General features: G+C 30.0%; 1 protein-coding gene and 1 long non-coding RNA gene across 3 annotated transcripts; one reads left to right on the top strand and one right to left on the bottom strand.

Annotated features, from left to right (window-relative positions):
- Nucleotides 1-3431: 3431 nt before the first annotated feature.
- Nucleotides 3432-6497, top strand: LOC102597421 (uncharacterized). Its single transcript, XR_001473685.1, has 3 exons — nt 3432-3548; nt 4252-4388; nt 6023-6497. It is a non-coding gene; the product is annotated as an uncharacterized lncRNA (long non-coding RNA).
- A 4615-nt stretch (nt 6498-11112) lies between these two features.
- Nucleotides 11113-15041, bottom strand: LOC102596659 (G-type lectin S-receptor-like serine/threonine-protein kinase SD3-1). 2 transcript variants are annotated; one of them, XM_006349500.2, is made up of 3 exons: nt 14807-15041; nt 13949-14063; nt 11113-13756 (listed from the first exon to the last, which is right to left on the bottom strand). In XM_006349500.2, the coding sequence occupies exon 3, from the start codon at nt 13701-13703 to the stop codon at nt 11424-11426; it is 2280 nt and encodes a 759-aa protein (XP_006349562.1). In that variant the 5' UTR covers nt 13704-13756; nt 13949-14063; nt 14807-15041; the 3' UTR covers nt 11113-11423. The 2 variants fall into 2 exon arrangements, with proteins under 2 accessions (XP_006349562.1, XP_006349564.1); XM_006349502.2 differs by lacking the exon at nt 13949-14063.
- Between the last annotated feature and the right edge of the window lie 3139 nt (nt 15042-18180).

Here is an 18180-nt window from a genome sequence, read left to right as displayed (position 1 = left end):
TATTTCATTTTCTGATATTTCATATATACTATCTTCACTTTCTAATTCATAATCTATGTATTCTATCTGCGTATATTTTTCATCGTCTATTATTATTTCTGATATTTGTTTTTTCTAGTGATTTTTAATAAACGAAAAACGAGAGTGCAATCTTCACTTTCTAATTCATAATCTACGTACTCTATCTGTGTATATTTTTCATCGTTTATTATTATTTCTGATATTTTTTTTTTCTTTGGATTTTTAGGTAATTTACAATCTCTAGCTATATGACCTAATTTTCCACAATTATAACAAGTACACTTCGTTAGTTTTCTTTTTGGTCTATATGGTCTTTTGGTTTTGTAGTTTTTTACATAATATCTTCTTCTTGGTTTTTTATATTTATATTTTGATCTGTATTTTTTATTATATTTCTTTCTATTTTTATAATACTTATCCGTACAACCAAATTGAGGTGCTGTTTTATTTTTGCAACATGCCAAGTTTTTTACTAATATTTTTTCCATTTTTATTTCTTCTTTATGTTTTTCACATAGTTCCATAAACCATCGTTGCAAGAATTTTATTCTAGCTCCTAAGGTGTCTGTTAATTCTGCTTCATTCCAACTTTTTATTACTTTTGAATTAAAAGGTTCCGGTAATTTTGTAAAATATAATTTTCTTATTTCTTTACTTTCTTCTATGTTATATGTTCCTTTATAATAATATTCTCTAAATGCACATGTATATTCATCTATATAACACATATTACATATTGCTAATTTTGTCATTAGATTTCGGTTTATGATTTTTTCTTTATTTTGTTCTTCTACCTCTGTTGTCATACTACTAAATTCATTTCTTATAGCTACTTCGTATTTATATAATATTTCTATAGTTGTAGTAGCTAATTCGCCATTTGATTTTTTATTACTTCTTAGAGTTTTTAAACTTTCATCTGATAAGTTTTGTAGCCATAATTTTACTGTTCCTATAAGCGTTCTTTCTATATATCCTAGTGTCTCTGTCATTACTATTTTGTTATCTATTAATTGTCAAGCTTTTATTAGTATTTCTGTTCCTCCTAAATGTACATATTTAATTGGATTTTTAGCATTTTAATCTGAATTTATTTCTAAATCGTACCATTCTATTCTTTCATTATCTAAATATAGATCTTGTAAATCTATTTCATACCATTCTTGGTTTAATATATCTTCTAATTCGTAGTCATCAAATATTTTTTCCCATATGATTCTTCTTAATTCAATTATCTTTATACCGTTAAGTATATATAAGATTAAAGTTTCATAGCTTTTTATCATTTCGTCATGCATATATGTAGTCATGTTCTTTACTATGCGGGTTTTTTATTTCAAATTATTCCTTCCTATCATATTCATAATTGATTAAATTCATATTAGATCATTATGAACTAGATTATCTTTATCATGTTTTCCTGTCACTACTAGCATCGTACTTTAGCGGATACTTCCTTCTTATCAGCGCCTCAACTTTGTTTACTCCCCTAAACGGCTTTCCTCGCCTACCGGTTTCAACATTAGGATGGCATAGTATAGAAGTTTTCTCCCTGTTTCCAGTGTGCTAATAAACTAGAAATCATGATTCAAATAATTCTAATACATAATAACTAACATAAATTTATTCAATCATATATATGATATTCAGGAATATATGAAATTAGTTCCACATATTTTTTGAACAATATACCTTTGCTTCTTGCTTAGCCATGCTATCTGAAATATCTGATTGGATTTCAGATTTATCCATTAACTTTAAAGTATTTAGTATCTTGAGAGAGAGTGATTTTTATAATCTAAGAATGATTGTACTGGGTACCGTGTTATTGGTAGTCACTTCTTGCTTCTACACTTGTGTAGGTTCCGAGGCCGGGCCGATGTGATCTCTTTCTCCTTCTTCTGATTTCGAGGTTTGTCGAGGGATTGAAGAGGTAGTTGTTTGTCACTAATGCAGGCCCTCTTTTTCCTTTTCTTTAAGATTTGTACTATTTGAGAAACAAAGACTGAGACTTGTACTTATTTCTTAATTTCGCACTATATGTATTTAGTGACTCGTACACGTGACAATCAAATTTTGAGAGTTTTAATAGAATGAATAAGTTTTTCGCTTTTGTCTTGTTCTTGCTTTATTGTTTTCCGCATTTCTTTCGTTTTCGTTGGGTTGAGGCTGACTTGTCTTGGTAGGAATAGACAAGTGTCATCACGTTCATTTTAGGGTTGTAACACAAACGTAACTATAACTATAGAGCACAATTATCAAAACTATAGTTATAGAGCCTTATTATGTCTATTTTTTTATTTAAAAAAATTCTTTATAAAGAATCCCTCAATCTCTAATCCTTAAAGATAAATAAGAAATGTTCTCTCTACTTTACTCTTTTTATTGTTTTATATAGTTTCATACTAGGAGTCTCACACTAATAATGTGATATAAATTATAATAACATATCAAGGCAACAAGAGATGTAACCAAAGAAAGTAGTGGAGGAGAGAGATTTTATTTCTCTTAAAATTGATGTACAAATAAACTAAATTGAGTTTCTATTTATAGAAGAACAAAAATTGTTAAGCTTATCTATGTGCAAATTCTACCCCGCTCTATCCAACTCTTCTCTTTCAATTTTTTTAATATATTATTCTTTGTGTTAGATGTATACATACATTTATAAGAAAGTATTTTTCTACTTGGATACGAAATATAATAGAAATAATTTTTTTTTAGAAAAGCTCTTGCAGCAAATAGAAAATACTTTCTTAAAAACATATGTATATTTTTTAACACAAAAGGGGAAAAAATGAAAGAAAATTGAATGTGAGGGTTAGTGGGGTGCGTAGAAATATTTTTTTATAATAACTAAAAATAATATCTAAAAAAAATAAAAATAAAAGAGGGGGGTAGGGGGATAATTTAGAATATTTTTTAAAATCTTTTATAAAGGAAATTATAAAAATTATAACTAAAAATGTGTGTGTGGGAGGGGGGAGGGTATGATGGAGAAGGTGGTAGAGTAGAATAAGACAAATGTTTTAAATAATATTTCTTTTTATAGTGATACATTAATTTTGAATTTTTAACTAATACTAATAATTTATTTGATATTTTTTAAAGTAAAATATTTTGTTCATACGGAGTGTCATGAGACAATCAATCAATCAATATATATATATATAAAGCTGAACCTAGGAACTGCTGATGTGGCATGCCTCTAAGGCCACCATTTGCAATTGTCTTTTTCCACATTTTTTGGATTTTTCTCCTAATTTCCCCTCCATATATTATAATAGCTAAATAAATAACATAACAAATTAATTGTTTAGCTCCAGCCCACATGTCACCTATTAAATCAGATAATAATATATTACAGTAAAGCCCAGCCCACGTCCACAACAATAATGACCCAGCCCAAACGTTCTTTTTACCTCAGACTTTTCCAATTCCTGGTGAGCTTCTCCCTCCAAGGAGTTGTTCTTCTCACATCCACACGTTCCAAATTATTGCGACCTTCTCCCTCCAAACAACCAAAGGTACGTTTTCCATAAACCGCATTGCTTCATCTTCCTTATTTGTAACTGTAATGTCTTAAATTGTGTATAAATCTCTGATAATTAGTGATAAATACTCTGCTGATTTATTTGCCCCTTTCATACCTCAGTTCTGGTTGTATATATAGATGAGTAGTGAATCATTCCCATATTCAATTTTACATTGTCTATATTTCTTTTAATTGAGTTTTATTCTTACTAATCACGTTTATAGTTGTACATAGATGCAGAACTTATTACTAAAATAGGCCCATGATATTGTGCTTGATGACATTCATGACCTTGATATAGGTTTGCTCTTCTATGACAATTCCCTTCTAATGTATATTATCAATATCCTTATATTTCCAGCATGATGAAAAGTTCTCTATGTGGTGTTGATTTAAATTTGTGTTGGATATATAATAGTTTTGATGGATATTTAATCAAGTCCTATGCTATATTTGATTTAATCCGTTTACAAACTCAAAGTTTGAGACGATGCATCACTTAGAGCAATTTTTTATATTGCTTCTTACGTAATATTCTTTTACCATTTATTTCAGTCTCTTTTATTGGATGTGCATTTTGTCACCTCTTTCGTTTTTTATTTGCCTATATATTTAATTTATTGAGTTGGTGATAGTAATTATATAATGAAATATTAGTAGGAGTTATCTGAAGAATTATTTTTTTATTATTGCAGAACATTAGCAGGAAGAAGAAGAGTAGTTAAAAATGGAATCACATTCTAAGTTTTTTGGAGTTAAGCAAAGAGATTAGGAGGCAGACAACATAAAATAGTAGAAGTAAAAGAAGAAATGTGTAAGGAGGAAAAACGAGGTAATTTTAATAGCTATATATATATATATATAGTCAATGAAGAAAACAATTTTGATATTGTTTTTTTTTTATGTCAAAATATATCTATATATGCAAATATTATGAAAATAAAAAACTATTTTTGTACAAGGTAATATGGCATATCCATATTATACAAGAAACCATTGTTTATTGTTATGTTTGAAACCAAAACATACTGCTTCTTGCTTTTGCATCAAAATTGATGGTCAATGTGTAACTTAAAATATTCCATTATTTAGAAAATAACAGTGGTCCTTTCTAGTGGATAGAAGTAGTGTCTATGGCCAAGTTTTACATCTAAATTGGTGATCAATGTGTAACTTAAAATATTCCATTATTTAGAAAATAACAGTGGTCCTTTTTAGTGGATAGAAGTAGTGTCTATGGCCAAGTTTTACATCTAAATTGATGATCAATGTATAACTTAAAATATTCCATTATTTAGAAAATAACAGTGGTCCTTTTTAGTGGATAGAAGTAGTGTCTATAGCCAAGTTTTACTGTAGCTGCAAAAGATTGGATGTAGTAACTGTTGATTTGGATTTCCTCTACGGAGTTGTTCAACTACTTTTGCAAACTCCATTCCTGGTCTCTCAAACTCAACAAGGTAAAATATCAGTTAATTATCTTTATGTTGGCATTATTGTGTAAAGCAAGGTTTAGTTTGTATTCGTCTCCTGGATCCTCTGGCTTAGTTGATTCTAATATGGCAGAGCTGAATGGACTTTAGAAATTTGGGGCGTTTTAGGTTGGCAATATTACTTCTGAAATGATGAAAGTCAAAATAAATTGATATAGAAAAATCAGTTCTTGATTCCGGAATGAATCGAGTTGAGAATAGTAATGTGGGTTATATAAGGTGTGAATGATGTGTTTGGGAAAAATGAATACAATGTGTGTTCTTTTAACAAGTTTAACTGATGAACAAGTTTCTATGTCCTTTGAGAGTGTGATGGTCTTTGATTATATTGTATATCAACTGAATACTCTTGTATCTTCATAGAGATTAATTAGTTTTAGTTTCTACATATAGAATAAACGCTTGTGGTTCGGACCTTCTATGGACTATGGGCATAGCAGAAGCTTGTAACAAAAGATCAGAAATTGGAAAGGACGACAACATGAATACTGAAATAGTTAACTTGTATTGGAAAACAATATTACCAGATTCCTTGAAGCATATGCCTAAGTACACAATACATTTTCGAAATGGATTAACTAGCACACTGTTTACTATTTCTTTATAATCTATTTTACCCCTTACCTATAATAAAGTGCACTAACGAAATATATTAGGTGACTATATGATCTGTACAGAAATTGATGTTGGATATTACTACTCAAAACAGGGTAGGATTGTTAGCAGATATCAGAAGAGTCCTTTTTTGACTTTATTTATTAGATTATACTGATTATATTACTATCTAAATTGACGTTTGAGTAGAAGTGTAATATTAAACAACTCATATATTTGTTATATTCGCTTTTGACACAGGAATAAGATTGTGTACACTCTAATCGAATGAAGATGTCACATTGGTTGATAGAGGGAGATGTAGTTACTGTATTTATGGCTTGCAGTGCTAACTTTGTTTTCCATTTATTGTCAACAGATGCCAGTGGCAGAGAGCAAATGGAGTCAATAGTTTGAAGGATAGATTTTCTAAGGGTTCCATGCCAGCTGTATGTATGCAAGAGATAATTCAGGGCGACCTGTGAATCCAGAAACCTTGGAGACACTAAGATGATAAATTGGAGCCACTGCCTGGTGACAATTGAATCCTCAAAATAGCATCTTCTCAATTAACTACTTTGTCAAATACAAACTCTAGCATAAGCAGTAGTAGCAGGAGTAGCAAGCAAGACGACAAGGATGGTTTCTCATTAAGGAACATGTTTTGGTCTAATCTTGAGTAGCTATAAAATTCAAGTGGTGATCTGAAGACCTAACTGTGTTTAGGCAATGTTGATTGTAAATAAATATCAACATCCGTACAATTTTAAATAATGATAGATGCATGGTACAATGTACACATCTATGCAGTGTAAAATCATTTGAAATTCCAAAGGTCACAACTTGAATCTTGATTGAGTACTGATAAAAATATAATTGCAACATCCCATAAACTTTCTTTACGGAAAAGTAAGAAGAAGAGAAATGCAATTATGTATTATACATTACCAGAGTCAAATGATTATCTCCCTTAATGGGGAGGGAGGTGGAATGATAACTTTCAAATTTATTTCTCTGTATATGATTTAAATATTACCACCTACGTGAAAAAAAATTGATTTGAATATTTTACTCCAAAATAACATTATAGAAACTATCATTTGTGAAAATGACATCCACATGAAAAGAAGAGTGACAGTCCAACCAGATAATGGTCATATAAATTTCATGCCTCCCCACTCCGAACACCAGCTTGAATTTCAGAATAATTTCATATCCATGTTCTCATTCTCTCAAGCTTAACAACATTTATCTTGCCACATTTTCCAAAATGTGGACACTAATCTTTATATAAACATTTAACAAATTCAAAAATCATCTCATTATTTAAAATAATTAAATGGAGAGCACAATCAAGAAAGAAAAAAGTTATAAATAACACTTATTTTTATATTTTAAAATTTTGACGTTAATGTACATGATCAATGTGAAAACTTATATAGGATAAATAAATTACCTCACTTAATAGTCTTTTTATTAAATGAGAAAAATACCAGCAATATTACAGAATTATGTGTTAATGATCTTACATATTTATGAATTACTTCTTTTACAATTACATCATCCAAGCTATTCCTCTACACCTTTTCATTTACTATATTTGCATAATAAATCAATAACAGATCTTTCATAATAAATAACAATACAAATCTCTAACTTTCCTTCAATTCTTTTTCAAAATCTTGACACTTATCTTTACACAAAGATCTAACTAATCCAAATAATTAACACATCATTTAAAACAATTAAATGAAAAGCACAACTATCACCATTTGCTCAGAGTGGTTAATTGATGTTAATTTTTCAAATGTTTAATAGTATTATATTTAAATTACATTTTATTGCAATACTCTATCCTTAGTTTGACTTTGAAAAATACTTATACAAAAGTGCTACAATGGATAAGAAATTTATGGATTATCCACAACAAATTAGTTAGGAGAATTGTCAAGGTAAAATATTAATTATAATATTAAAATTTATTTTAAGTTGTTCTTCTATACAATTAACAAAACATTTATTTTTGAATACAGCTGCAACTGAAGAATCAAACAAATTGGTTAAAGCGATGTATGAAAATATTAAGCAAGAACGAATTGCATATTTCAAAAAGGAACAAGAGCAACTGAAAAAATATATACACAGAGAAGTTTCACCAGGTCAGTCTAACAAAGAATGATATCACATTTTTCATGTATTGATTTCAATGTAATAGAGTGATGAAATAAATTTTTATTAGAGAATACACTCTCAAAAGATTAATGTGATAAAGAATAATAGGACATTGTTGATGTATTTTTTTATATATATTTTATTGTGATTTTACATTGAAAATCATTTCAAACACATTCACGAAAAGTTTCCATGACAAATATTACAATTTTAAAGATCAATCTCTTTGATATCTCAATAAAAATCAAGGAGGACCATCAAAACATACTAACAATTCCCCATTCAGTGCAATAGAAATAAAGTATTTTTTTAATAGAACATTTTTTACAGATAGTATAATGTTATAATTAATCCAAAAGAAAAATAATTCTAACACACATCTTTTAACCATCGCGCAAAGCGCGGCCATGTTCCCTAGTTTTTTAAAATAAAAGAGAGTATACACACACCATCAAGAGTGTAATAAAAGAGAGAAATGTTTTTCAAATCAATGAGTGATAGTTTTAAAATAAAACTGACACTCTCAATAATTTAGATATCAAACTCAAGAAAAAAAGATAATTTAGGTGTATTTTTGACGTTTTACTCACATAATATGCTTCATCCGTTTCTTTTTATGTCACATTTTTAGATTTCATTTGCATTAAAAAACACTAAGTAAATTTATAATTCTACCTTTATTTAAAATCAACTTTTTAATAAATGATAAATTTCAGCATTTGATATTTTAGATTATTTTCATTAATGGATACATTGCATTTTCTCTAGAATAAATCTTTCTCTTAATAGATCTCTTCTTGTTCCTCAATCTTCCGAGAATACGGCGTTGTATTATTGTAAGTTCTCTGTTCCAAATGATAGATTTCAGCATTTGATATTTTAGATTATTTTCATTAATGGATACATTGATTGAGCAGATGGACATAAGCATTGATACTTGACGACACAATCCATAATACAAAGGAGTTGCTTAAAAAAATTGTGAAGATGTGTACAATAATAGAGCAACTTTGAATGTATTTAGATTTTACTTGAATCAATATGTAATAGGTATTGCCAACAAGAAGTTTTTCTTTAAGAAAAAGTAGTGGACGGTGCCAGGCAAAACAGCAAAATTTCATTTGAAAAGGTACTTTTTCTTTATCCATCACAAAGAGAGAAAAAAAGATACAAACTTACTAAAATTATGAGAGTAATTTTTTTTAGTATAATATTAAATGTGTATTGTAATTCTTCATCCTTGTATGCTTCTTCTCCTTCATCAGAAATTTATTCAAGTCGAAATTGTGCAGAACCCTTTTGTTTGGATCTTGATTTTTCTCAAATTGGTCTTCACATATTTTGGTTAAATCTTCTATTTTTACATTCTTTAAATCTTTTGAAGTGTCATTTTCCTTGATAAAATTTGTTAAAGCTTCAACTTCAAGATTATTTTTTAATTTTTCTCCATCTTTTATTTTTAATTTGTTTGTTGAGATTTCTTTTTCAAAATCGGATTTTATAGAATGGACAATATTTAGAATAATTAATCAATATATGAGGTAATAACAACGAGCATTAATTACTTATTACTTTTCCTAGTTTGGTCAAATATCTATTTTCAAAACTAATTAACTAATAAGGGTATAATAGAAAGATTATTGTAATTTATGCATTGATTTTATGAAATGACAAATATTAGTTGGTCCATAATACTTGTCATTTCATAAAATCAATCCATAAATTACAATATTCTTCCTAATTTCCTATTATACCATTTATAGTTAATTAGTCTTGAAAATAGATATTTGACCAAACTAGAAAAATTAATAAGTAATTAATGTTCATTGTAATTAACTCATACATTAATTAATTACTCTCAACATTGTACTACTCTATAAAATCTAATTTTGAAAAAGAAATCTCAACAAACAAATTAAAAATAAAAGATGGAGAAAAAACTCAAAAAAATAATCTTGAAAGTTGAAATTTCAACAAATTTTATCAAGAAAGATGACACTTCAAAAGGTTTAAAGGTGATGTAAAAATAGAAGATTTAACTAAAATATGTGAAGGTCAATTTGAAAAAAATCAAGATCCAAATAAAGGGGTTATGCACAATTTCGACTTGAATAAATTTCCAAATTCCTGATGAGGGAGAAGAAGCATACAAGAATGAAGAATTACAATACACATTTACTAATATTATACTAAAAAAATTACTCTCTATCCTTTTTTTGTGATAGTTAAAGAAAAAGTACATTTTTTAAATGAAATTTTGCTATTTTGCCTGGTAGTGACCACCTTTTTTATAAAAAAAAAAAAACCTTTGGCAATACCTATTACATATTGATTCAAGTAAAATCTAAATACATCCAAAGATTTTTTGTTATTGTACACATCTTCGTAATTATTTTTAACAACTCCTTTAGATAATTGATTTTGTTGTCAAGTATCGATGCTTATGCCCATCTGCTCAATCAATGTTTCCATTAATGAAAATAATCAAAAATACCAAATGCAGAAATCAAGCATATTTATCATTTATTAAAAATTGACTACAAAAACACACATTAAATAAGGGTAGAATTATGAACTTACTAAGTTTCTTAATGCAAGTGAAATCTAAAAAAGTGACATATAAAAATGAATGGAGAGAGTATAAATAAAAACATCACATCCTGGCTAATCACTCCATCAAGCAATAAATATTTGATAAATTACATGCATGATTCAAGGGGATCCATTTGACCATATATTAAAAGGGTAATGCTAAATGGCCAGACACATTAATGACAAGGACCAATACATAAATTATTAATTACTATTGACAACTCTTTCACTAATAAAAATAATGAATTGTGTTCATTGCTGAAATACTGATCATGGATGTTCACCGAAAATGACCCTACTTACCAGGCAACAAAGGTGCAGCAAGCCAAAATCAAAACAGAACATATATAAAACACAAGTGTGACCTATCAACGAAATTCAAAATGCTAGGTGATTTCTTTTCATTTGTCTAAGCTTTGGAGATAGAGTTACCTGATACCTAGGTTGGTGGAGATACCAAGTACCTGGTGAAATGGTCGAGGTGCAAATAGCATGGAAACCACCTCTGTAAAGAAAAAGAGACACAAACTTCCATTTCCATTTTAAGTTAGGATCGACTTAATGGTCAGAGTAATCCTAAGAATAGAGATGTCCAGGTTCAAACCTCATCCACGATCTCTTGGACCACTGCCTAGTAAAAAAGCCAGTGCCAACTGATAGCACAAGCCAAGGAGACATTTTGGGCAGAGTTAAGGAAGTTTAGTCACCTCCAAGAAAATATCAAATGTAAACACATGTGATAAGCAGTGATAATTAACATGAACAGAATAAAAAACTTAAAAAAGAAACCTGAATTTCTGAATCAGGATTTTCTAACACAAAACTGTACTTGGAGGGTTACATACCAAGGTTACAGTTTCAGAAGAGGCAGAGTGGGATGCTCGTCTTGAATTTCAGATTAAGCATGCCATACTGGAAAAACTAGGCATTCTACATCATGCCAAGTCGAAGGTGCCTGGTAAGTTCTGTACAGAAACAGATGACTTAATGGGAATGAAATATACGAATTAGAACTTCTACAGTGCTGAATATGATTCAGATGGTGATTCATCATCAGGTGGCCACTGTTGATTATGAGCAAAAGGAGGTGGTGGAGGATCGACAGTCAGAGTTCCCTCCAGTACCTTGATTACCTCTCCCATTGATGGCCTCATACGTTCATCACCTTGTAAGCACCAAAATGCAATTCTTAATGCTCGTTCTAACTCTTCTGAATCGGTGCCAACCACAATTCGCTGATCCATGGCCATTTCCTTTTCAGCTTTCACCCATTTTTCATAGGACCAATAACAAGCTTCATCCGCATTTTGGCATCCAGTGATTAATACCACCATCACTTTGCCAAAATCTCTTACATCTGTCTCTGCTAACCCCCCGCTACTGGAAGCCTCAGCTTGAATAGTCCTCAGTCCAAATTCACTAACTTTGGCCTCTAATTCATCATCTAAGACAACATTTTCACATTTAAGATTTCCATGACTAATAAACTCCCTACATCCTGTATGCAAGTAAGATATGGCCCTTGCCACTGACAAACATATATCCATTCTTTTTCTCCACGTCAATCTCTTGCACATTCTAGGTTCTTCTAAACATTTGTCAACAGAACCATATTTGGCAAGCTCATAAACCAATAACCTACGGCCGGACTCACAGCAATAACCATCCAGCCTCAAAAGATTTTTGTGGTATATGCTTCCTATTTTTAGAACTGCAGCCCGGAACCTCCTTTCATCAATAGAGGCATTGAGATCTTTAACTGCAACAAGCCTATTATCTGGAAGTAGACCTTTGAACACATTCTGCCCAATTTGTTGCTTAAAATTATCAGTCAGGTCTTTGATTTCAGAGTAAGAAAACACGATGCAGCCAGTAGCATTAGGCACTATATGGGGTAAAGCAGATTTCTGCATCATATGTTTCCTTCTCCTAAAAAGGTAAACTCCAATGCTGAATTGAAGCATGACAAACACAACGATTGACGCAGCAGCAACTTCTAACAGACAAGCAACACAAATTTTCTGTGATACCTTTCTCGGAGCAGGTACAGGCGGAGGTAAAACAGCAATTGGGTCTGAACAAGTTTTGACAAAAGTAACGGAACCCAAAGAAGGATCTGATTGACCACCAACATACCGGGAGTTCATCATGTGGCATTGTGGAGTGCCATTGTTGATAAAGGATGCAGCATGGCAGGATGGATCTTTCTGACACAGAGTTCTACACTGCTGCAAATTGGTTTGCACAACTGTGTTGTTTGGTGGGTATATTCCGTACAAATACATATGCTCATGAAGGATCATGGATGAACCGGATTCACAACTTGGTTTGTATGGAATTAGACATTCAGAGTTTGAGTCTCTTGTAGATCTAAATGGACACCAACAAACATAAGAGTCAGATGCATTCAAGGTGCAAATACCATTGGTAGCACAGGTTGCGAAGACATCACACTGATTAATTATAGCTTGCCAAACTGTTCTCCATGATGTTGCATTATTTTCCCATGAGTATATCCGAAGATTACCATCAGAATCTAGTCTGAGGAACCGAAACTTCACATCAGAATCATTGTGGTCCTCACCATAGACTGACCAAACAGCTTGCGATTGCTGATCAAGTAGTTGGAGGATTCCGTCAGAGCCAAGAATGGCTCGTACAGCAGATTTAGGACCCCCAACAGTCCAGTAAATGATACTAGTCTCCCACCTAAGCTGCATCTCACCAGAAACATTCATATGAAGACTGTAATAACTTGTTAAAGAACCCCTGCTAGAAGCTCGAAGAGACTGGCCAACAGATAAACTCTGGCCAGACAGCATTGTGTCAGATGGACTTTCAAAACTCTGCCAAACAGCACTCTTATTCCTATTTAACAGGACAAAGTTGCCATCATCAAGAAGAACAGCTGATTCAACAGATGTGTTGCCAGTTTTGCTTTGCCAAACAATTTTTCCCTTTGCTGGATCAAACAATATCATTTCCCCAGTTAGGGAAAGCTCAAAATATGCTTTGCTACTAACTTTAACATTCCACCCTGCAGTCCAAATGGCTGCTTGCTCACTGCTAGGTATATAAATTGCATTGAAACGGACACCAAAGCTATACTGGTCGGAGAAGTTCAAGAATCCAATTGCATAGTCCTTATTGGATGAGAACCAATAATTGTTCTCTTCTACTGTTAGTTTGGAACCCAAAGGAATTTGTGAACTGACAACTGAAAAAAGCAAGAACCCGATAGAGACAGAAAGCAGCAAATTAGAATAACAGGCAATTATTCTGTCTCCTCTATCCATATCTGTCACTACTTGCGGAAGCAGATGAAAAGACAGAAAGCTGGTTCCAGCTTCTGCATATCAACAAAAAATATGTTCAGTCATTCCACTGATTTACAATGAACAAGAAACTGTTCTTTTGTAAAGGAATTGAAATATCACTATCAACTATAAGGTAAAACTCTCAAACTACCAATTGATTCAAGGTTACACCAAGATCAAACAAAAGGTGGGAAAATGATTGAAAGAGAAGGGAAGCATTGAACCTCAGAAACGACATCCAAACCACATCAATTGGAAGAATATTTTTTTTGAGAATGAAACCACATCAATTGGAAGAATATTGCCTGCAGACACTTTCTTGAAACAGCAAATGCTTCCCTATAAGAAACTTGCCATGTGAGAAAACAAAAGATCCACACCTTATGATTGAACTAAAAAAAATATGACCTACAGATGGACCATAAAATAAACAGTACACAAAGAAAATTAATTTAAAATGGCTTAAGAAAACAGCTTTTGTTTGAAATCCTGGTTCAAAACTACAAATGGGACCCTATTTAGGTCCTTATGCATATTCAACCACTTTTCTATACTTTAAAGTGACACTAAAAAATGTTTTGCAAGCATCCAAAGTTGAAAACCTAATAAGGGAGTAGTTTAATACCCCAAAAATTAACTATTTAAAAGTCAATATAGACGCATAGACTTGGAAACAAACATGCCTTTGACAAAATACGCGTTGCAAAGAAACCATGAGTCCACATACACACATATATATCTCAATTTTTCTAAGCAAAAAAAGAGCAATTTAGGTAAGAGAAAAAAATATTTTTAAGGAAAGATAAGAGAACAAATCTAAGTGCACATGCAAGAGAGAATGGATCTTTACAATTACGTCCCAATTTTAAGGATAATGTAGAGCAAAAGTACTCGGTCTAACATAACTCCAAAAGTTGAAATCCTTAAATGGGTATTTCAAGATTTGAAGAAAATGAGAACCCCACAAGTGAAAAAGCTTTAAAATCAACATATCTCAGTGAAAAAGCTAGAGTGAAACAGAAAGTTAGTATCTTGGGGAAGTTTTGAGTGGTGAGCTTAAATTAACAAGAGATATGACTCACCAGTAAAGTAAAGAGGCAAAATTTAAGTGCCTCACATTGTAGATTTTCAACTCTTTATCTTTCCCTGGAAAGCAAGAGAAGGGACTGACGGAAAATCAACAAAGCAATTTTTTTCTGGGAGTAAAAGGGAGTGGTCTGAAAAAGGTTTCAGACACTTTGAAAAATGTCTCTTCCAATTTGGAGATTTTTTTCTTTTTCTATTTCTAAAAAGTAAGAGAGGATTATAATTTTTTGTTACCTGCAAGTGATTTTTGTTTTCTTCATATTGTGTTTCTTTTTGCTTTTTTTTTTCCTGGTTGGATTTTAAATTTTTTTCTATAAAAAGAATTCCATATATACTTCAACTTTGTCATATAAAGTTGACATTTTTTTAGAACAACTTTCACATATAGCAAACATAAAAATCATATATGTATGTTATAACTATAGTTCGCATAATTGCTCCATAGCAAATTTGCTATGAAGCTTTTGATTTGTATAATTCGCTACAAAATCCAATTTTTATACAAAATTGTTCAGTTTTGTATAAATTCATTTATACATTGTAATTTGTATAATAAGATCTGTATTTGTATAATTATAAGTGTATATGACGAAAATATATATATTTATATTTATATATACACTTTTCTCTCGCTTTATACAAACACAAACGCATTGTATATAGTTTATACAGAAATGTATAAAATGGTTAATTGTATACCGAATCAGATGGCAAAAAAAGGAGATGTTTGCTGCGAATTACAATTAAAATAAACTATGGCTATAACATTTAATTTGAATTAATAGTTTGCTATTTCATACAATTTTTCCTTTTTTTTTATAAAGAGATAAGTGTAAAAAACACACTTAAACTATACTTTTTTTTTAGTTTCATACCTAAACTATTGAGAGTTTGAGTTTCATACTTAAACTATCACTTATTAATTTGAGAAACACATCTCTCCCTTTTATACCACTCTCATCATGGTGTGTGTAATACACTCTCTTTTATTTTAAAAAATGCCACATCACACCCGACAAAATATTTCACCTTGACAAAACTTAAATAAATTATTAGTATTAGTTAAAATTAAAGATTAAAATTATTATCCCAAAAAATAATATTTTTTTATAAAATAAAATGTAAAATATTTTTACCCCACTGTGATGACCCGGAAGGTCATTTTTGGAAATTTTGAACTATTAGTTTAACGTGAGTTAATTAATTGATGGGTGATTGTAGATAAATGACTTAATTGATAGTTAATGGGTTAAAGTGATAATTTATTTAAGGTCCTATACCATTTAGCCTATATTTAGTACATAATTAATTCAGAAAAAGAAATAAAAAGGAAAAGAAGAAAAGGGCGAAGGGTTCTGGCATCACGGCTTAGGAACCGCTTCAGGTAAATCTCAACAAAAGCTTTCAATTTCTGCCTGCATTAAATTGCTCTGCTCGGCTTTCCTTAATTGTTGTACACATATGTGTATATATATATATATTACTATATAAGAAGAGTGAATAAAATTCACTCTTCTTTCGACACGTGGCACCATGGCCCACCTACTTTTATTTAATTTAAATCATATATCATATATATTACTATATATAATAATATATATATATAAGAAGAGTGAATAAAATTCACTCTTCTTTCGACACGTGGCACCAAGATGGCCCACCTACTTTTATATTTGGTTTTTGAAGATGGCCCACCTATCACAAATATGGCCCACCTACTTTTATACACTCCTCTTTCATTATATTTTAATTTTTTCCTTTTTAAATAGTACTAAAAAATAAATTTAAAATATTACAAATTCGATTAACTCTCAAAATTTTACGCGAATTGTATAATTAAGACGAAGGGAATAACATATATTATTTGAAAAATTACATTAAGAATACCATAAACCACAATAGTTAACAACTTACAATATTTGAAAAACATATTAACTCTCAAAATTTCACATGTGTCACATAAATTGGGACAAATGGAGTAACATATATTATTTGAAATTACGTTAAGAATATTATTAATCACAACTTAAAGTATTTAAAAATACATAACATATATTATTTGAAAATAATGTAAAAAATATTATAAATCATAATAATTAACAATTTAACGGATATTGTGCCCGTGCTTCCATTTAGAAGTGAGAATGTTTAGGAGCTTAGGGTTAGTCAGTCAATTGACCGATTTGCCCTTCTTCTTCAACTTCCTCTATTTACTACAAAAATAGTACTAAAAATCAATTTAAAATATTAAAATTTTGGTTAATTCTTGAAATTTCACATGTATTGCATAATATAATAGAGTAGTAACATATATTATTTGAAAATTATATAAATAGTACTAAAATATAGTTTAAAATAGTACTAAGAATTTGATTAACTCTCGAAATTTCATATGTACTGCGTAATTGAGATTGAGTGAGAAATATATATTATTTGAAAAATAGAATAAATATGTGATATTATTAGAAAGAGCTTTAATATATATTTTAAAAATTATTTTGTCTTCCGTATATGATTTTCTGCATATATGTGGAGTTTTAAAGTTTTTAACATTTTAATATAGAAATATGATTATTTGAAAATTTTAGTACTTTCTTCATTTAAATTTTTCCTTGTTTTTCTTTTAATTTGTTCTAGATTTAAAAATTACATAAAAAGTACTTAAAATCACAATGTAATAATATAAGATATTAAAAAAACATAATTAAAAATCATAAAAGAAATTTTATTGACTCTTTAATTCCATATTGAAACAAAAGAAGTTTGTTTGAAAATAACATAAAAAGTAACGTAAATTAAAGTAAAATAACAACTAAAAATATTGAAGAATCATATAAGAAATTTAGTTGAGTTTCGTAAAAGTACCTACGTCACATAAAATGGAACAGAAAGAGTAATATATATTATTTGAAAATGATATAAGAAGTGCTATAACTCACAATAATTAACAACTACAAAATATATTTAACAAAATCACATACAAAAAATTATATAACTCTCCAAATTTCATCGGTGTCACATAAATTGAAACAAAGAACTACTCCCAATTTATGTTATTTACTTTCCTTTTTAGTCAGTCCCAAAAGAATGTCACATTTCTATATTAAGTAACAATTTGATTATAAAATATTTATTTTACCCTTAATGAAATAATTTACAGTCATACAAATTTATATCATTCATTTTGGACCACAAATTTTAAAAGTCTTCATTTCTTTTTTAAACTCCGTGGCGAATCAAACTACCTCACATAAAATGAGACGGAGGAAGTAATATACATTGGGCCCGCGCTGGCGCGGGAACCTAATAACTAGTATATATATATACGACAATATTATATAGTATGTAATTGGATATGTGTATAATGATA

The sequence above is a fragment of the Solanum tuberosum genome, unplaced genomic scaffold, assembly GCF_000226075.1.
Source record: "Solanum tuberosum cultivar DM 1-3 516 R44 unplaced genomic scaffold, SolTub_3.0 scf00108, whole genome shotgun sequence".
In the NCBI taxonomy this organism is placed as follows: Eukaryota; Viridiplantae; Streptophyta; class Magnoliopsida; order Solanales; family Solanaceae; genus Solanum; species Solanum tuberosum.
The sequence above is the reverse complement of the archived record's forward strand: the minus strand, read 5'-3'. Positions and strand labels throughout refer to the sequence as shown.